The sequence below is a fragment of the Acanthopagrus latus genome, chromosome 10 (genome assembly GCF_904848185.1).
Source record: "Acanthopagrus latus isolate v.2019 chromosome 10, fAcaLat1.1, whole genome shotgun sequence".
Classification (NCBI taxonomy): domain Eukaryota; kingdom Metazoa; phylum Chordata; class Actinopteri; order Spariformes; family Sparidae; genus Acanthopagrus; species Acanthopagrus latus.
The window spans coordinates 340,001-345,000 of NC_051048.1; the positions used below are offsets into that span (position 1 = coordinate 340,001).

Here is a 5,000-nt window from a genome sequence, read left to right on the forward strand (position 1 = left end):
CGCTGAAGGAGGCGGGGCCTGTCGTCAGGCTGTACGTCCTGCGGCGACGCCCACCGACTGAACGTGTCACACAAATCAAACTGATGAAAGGACCTAAAGGTAGAACATAGAACCTCTTCCTTTACAGTCTGTGATGCAGAGGAACAACGTTCTGTACTGACTGGACGCTCCGCAGAATGTTTACGGTTTCTAGAAGAACCAATCAGAACCTGAACTGTATATTGTTAAGAGGTTCCTCCAATAATCAATCACGCTCCAGAGCCTAGTGGCTTCAATGATCTAGTAAGAACAGTTCTGTACTGACTTTACAGTCTGAGAACTTCTGTTGCCTGACAGAACACATCCAACAAACTACTGCATTGAAGAGCCTTGTTAGAAAGGTTCCCCAGGGTCCAACATGCTGCAGAACCTTTGTTCCACACTTATAGAACCTTGTAGAAAGGATCTACTGATACTACAGACTGTACAACCTCTGTGATGCTTGAAGAATCCTAAATAAAACATTTATTTTAACATTTGTAACACATTAAAAGAACCTTCTTAAACTAACCAGAACCCTGTTACAAAGGCTGTTCAGTGTTTTAAACCTTAATAAAGAACTCTGGTTTAAAGGTTCCTCAATAATTATTTAAAGAACCAGAAGATCTCTTCTGAAAGAACCCATCAGAGAGGTTCTCTTTCACACAACAGAATGACTGACTGATAACATGTTTGAACTGACCGGTTCTGTCATGGTCCGGTCCGGTCCAGGTCTGGGCTTCAGTATAGCCGGAGGTGTGGGGAACCAACACGTTCCTGGAGACAACAGCATCTACGTCACCAAGATCATCGAGGGCGGTGCGGCGCACCGAGACGGACGGCTACAGATTGGGGACAAGATCCTGGCTGTAAGCAGAACCCGTCCGTACGCACAGTGACATGTTCCAATCACACACCTTGTTCAGACTCACCTGACCTCTGACCTTCCACCCCCGCAGGTGAACCACGTGTCCCTGGAGGACGTCCTGCATGAAGACGCTGTGGCGGCCCTGAAGAACACAGGGGAGGTGGTCTACCTGAAGGTGGCCACACCCGCCTCGCAGTACATCCACCCTGCTGATCGATACAGCCCCCCCGACCTGACCAGCTGTACGTACACCTGTGAGCACACACTTCCTGTCTCTGACACCTGGAACCACCTGGACCTGACAGAGTCAGACAAAGCTTTAGTTTCTGTTCAGCTGATCCAACCACTGAACCAGTAACACAACATCACCAGACTCCATTTACAAATGTGGTGATTTTAAGAGTTGTTGAGTTAAAACAAACTTTATAACATAGTGAAACTGTGTCTCTGACAGTTTCTGACTCATTGTGTCCTTGTTGTAAATTCAGCATTAAATGTTTCAGCTGAAGTTGTTTGTCTCCTTGTAAAAAGTGTCAGTTTGTGGCAGCATGTCTGTACCAGCCTGTCTGCTTCTGTGTCTAAAGTGCTAAAGTCTTACCTGCCAACACTGATCAGCTGTTTGAACACACTGTTTACACTGATTTCACCATTTACACTCCATTTATGAAAGAAGAAACATGTTATTGATCTAAACATGTCACATGTTACAAAGACACTAAACAGGAACAATATAGGCGACTTCTTTGTCCCGGTGGAGAAAGTCCCCAGACTCCCTTAACAAATGTGTCAGTTTAGTGAGTTGTTGAGTTGGAGACACTTTATAAACTCTGTGAAACTCTGTCTCTGACTCATTCTGCATTATTTGGACCTTCTTGTTCATTTGGACTGTGAGACCAGGTGTGAACAGGGTCTGACGAGAGTCTCTGAGTCCAACATGTAGGACGCTGTCAGGGCTGACGGTGTTTCCTCATGTCTCCTCAGCCTATATGGAGCCTGACTACATGTGTGATTACCCACAAGCCCTCCCTCCTCCGTCACCACGACGATACTCACCTATCCCCCGCGGCATGATGGGAGAGGACGATTATTCCCGGGAGCCTCGCAGGGTCTGCGTGCAGCGCGGCTCCACCGGTCTGGGCTTCAACATCGTGGGCGGAGAAGACGGAGAAGGAATCTTCATCTCCTTCATCCTCGCAGGAGGACCAGCAGACCTGAGCGGAGAGCTCCGCAAGGGAGACCAGATCCTCAGTGTGAGTACAGAGACCAGATCCTCAGTGTGAGTACAGAGACCAGATCCTCAGTGTGAGTACAGAGACCAGATCCTCAGTGTGAGTACAGAGACCAGATCCTCAGTGAGTACAGAGACCAGATCCTCAGTGTGAGTACAGAGACCAGATCCTCAGTGTGAGTACAGAGACCAGAAGAAGTGAACAACCAATATTACAAGGAGCACCCAAACCCATGAATATGAGCTGTTCCTGCATGTTGTAACATCTCTGTGGGCCTGTGGAGGTTCAGTTCAGGAATCAGTCATCATCCACGAGCTGACAGGTTGAAGTGAGAGTTACTTATTGATCCTTAATCTTCCTGAACATCCTGCAGGAGACGCGACCTCACTGTGACTCACCTCTTTAATCCAAAATACTGTAAACTGTCCTCTGATGTCTGCTCTGGTGTGTGTGTGTGTGTGTGTGTGTGTGTGTGTGTGCAGGTAAACGGTGTGGATCTCAGGTATGCCACACATGAACAGGCAGCAGCCGCTCTGAAGAACGCTGGACAGACTGTTACCATAGTAGCTCAGTACAGACCTGAAGGTGAGCGCACACACACACACACACACTCAAACACACTTTAAAGAAGGTAAAACCATGAATTGTACTCATCAAAGTAAAGTGACTGCTCGAGGTTCAGTGCAAAAATATGATTTGAGTGACTTCAGAGGTCAAACATACACTATATTACCAAAAGTATTCGCTCACCTGCCTTTACTCATTCTATGAACTGAAGTGCCATCCCATTCCTAACTCATAGAATTCAATATGATGTCGGTCCACCTTTTGCAGCTATTACAGCTTCAACTCTTCTGGGAAGACTGTCCACAAGGTTGAGGAGAGTGTTTATAGGAATTTTTGACCATTCTTCCAAAAGCGCATTGGTGAGGTCACACACTGATGTTGGTCGAGAAGGCCTGGCTCTCAGTCTCCGCTCTAATTCATCCCAAAGGTGTTCTATCGGGTTCAGGTCAGGACTCTGTGCAGGCCAGTCAAGTTCATCCACACCAGACTCTGTCATCCACGTCTTTATGGACCTTGCTTTGTGCACTGGTGCACAGTCATGTTGGAAGAGGAAGGGGCCCGCTCCAAACTGTTCCCACAAGGTTGGGAGCATGGAATTGTCCAAAATGTTTTGGTATCCTGAAGCATTCAATGTTCCTTTCACTGGAACTAAGGGGCCAAGCCCAGCTCCTGAAAAACAACCCCATACCATAATTCCTCCTCCACCAAATTTCACAGTTGGCACAATGCAATCTGAAATGTACCGTTCTCCTGGCAACCTCCAAACCCAGACTCGTCCATCAGATTGCCAGATGGAAAAGCGTGATTCATCACTCCAGAGAACGCGTCTCCACTGCTCTAGAGGCCAGTGACGGCGTGCTTTACACCATTGCATCCGACGCCTTGCATTGCACTTGGTGATGTGTGGCTTGGCTGCAGCTGCTCGGCCATGGAAACCCATTCCATGAAGCTCTCTGCGTACTGTACTTGGGCTAATCTGAAGGTCACATGAAGTTTGTAGCTCTCTAGCAATTGACTGTGCAGAAAGTCGGCGACCTCTTTGCACTATGCGCTTCAGCATCCGCTGACCCCTCTCCGTCACTTTACGTGGCCTACCACTTCGTGGCTGAGTTGCTGTTGTTCCCAAACGCTTCCATTTTGTTATAATAGAGCTGACAGTTGACTGTGGAATATTTAGGAGCGAGGAAATTTCACGACTGGATTTGTTGCACAAGTGGCATCCTATGACAGTTCCACGCTGGAATTCACTGAGCTCCTGAGAGCGGCCCATTCTTTCACAAATGTCTTGTTTCACAGTCTGCATGCCTGAGTGCTTGAATTTATACACCTGGGGCCAGGCCAAGTGATTAGAACACCTGATTCTGATCATTTGAATGGGTGAGCGAATACTTTTGGTAATATAGTGTATCTGCTAATGAGAAGCTAATATGAAGCTAACATTCAGCACCTGTTTCACCTTCACACCTGCAGTAAATAATGTGTGTGTGTGTGTGTGTGTGTGTGTGTGTGTGTGTGTGTGTGTGTGTGTGTGCAGAGTACAGCCGCTTTGAAGCAAAGATCCACGACCTGAGGGAGCAGATGATGAACAGCTCGTCTGGAAGTCTGAGAGCCAACCGCAGCTTCTACGTCAGGTAACTGTGTCACTGATGCACCTGGGCAGGCGGCTCACCTGGGCAGGTAGCTCACCTGGGCAGGCAGCTCACCTGGGCAGACGGCTCACCTGAGCAGGCAGCTCACCTGGGCTGGCAGCTCACCTGGGCTGGCAGCTCACCTGGGCAGACGGCTCACCTGGACAGACGGCTCACCTGGGCAGACGGCTCACCTGGGCAGGTGGCTCACCTGGGCAGGTGGCTCATCTGGGCAGGCGACTCACCTGGGCAGGTGGCTCACCTGAGGCACCTGTAAAGACGACTGTAGTAATCTGATGTTATGACTGTGGCTGTGTTCAGGGCCTTGTTCGACTACGATAAGCAGTGGGACTGCGGCGTCCTGTCTCAGGCTCTGGACTTTAACTTCGGGGAGGTTCTTCATGTGATGGACAGCGCCGACGACGAGTGGTGGCAGGCCAGACGAGTGAACCAGCAGGGGGAGCTGGAGGAGCTGGGATACGTCCCGTCCAAACACAGGTCCACAGAACTCTCAGATACTGAAGTACTGCTGCAGGGTCCTCATGAATACACTGCTGACGTGTGTGTGTGTGTGTGTGTGTGTGTGTGTGTGTGTGTGTGTGTGTGTGTGTGTGTGTGTGTGTTTCAGGGTGGAGAGGAAGGAGTGGTCCCGTATGAAGAGTAAAGGTGAAACTTCACCACAGAGAATAA

The 5,000-nt window shown here is 49.0% G+C and overlaps 1 protein-coding gene across 8 annotated transcripts in view; it reads left to right on the plus strand.

The window, feature by feature from the left end:
- The window catches only part of LOC119027802 (disks large homolog 4-like), a 33,520-nt gene that overhangs the window by 24,945 nt on the left and 3,575 nt on the right, over positions 1 to 5,000 (plus strand). For 6 of the 8 annotated variants that reach the window (XM_037113257.1, XM_037113259.1, XM_037113260.1 and 3 more), the window contains 8 exons: positions 1 to 99; positions 751 to 887; positions 978 to 1,140; positions 1,868 to 2,136; positions 2,598 to 2,700; positions 4,217 to 4,313; positions 4,632 to 4,808; positions 4,939 to 4,976. The exon at positions 1 to 99 is cut by the window's left edge and continues 71 nt beyond it. In XM_037113257.1, coding sequence (XP_036969152.1) covers positions 1 to 99; positions 751 to 887; positions 978 to 1,140; positions 1,868 to 2,136; positions 2,598 to 2,700; positions 4,217 to 4,313; positions 4,632 to 4,808; positions 4,939 to 4,976 — 1,083 coding nt within the window. The remainder of the gene's footprint in view (positions 100 to 750; positions 888 to 977; positions 1,141 to 1,867; positions 2,137 to 2,597; positions 2,701 to 4,216; positions 4,314 to 4,631; positions 4,809 to 4,938; positions 4,977 to 5,000) is intronic. The other 2 variants (XM_037113258.1, XM_037113262.1) reach the window with 1 other exon arrangement.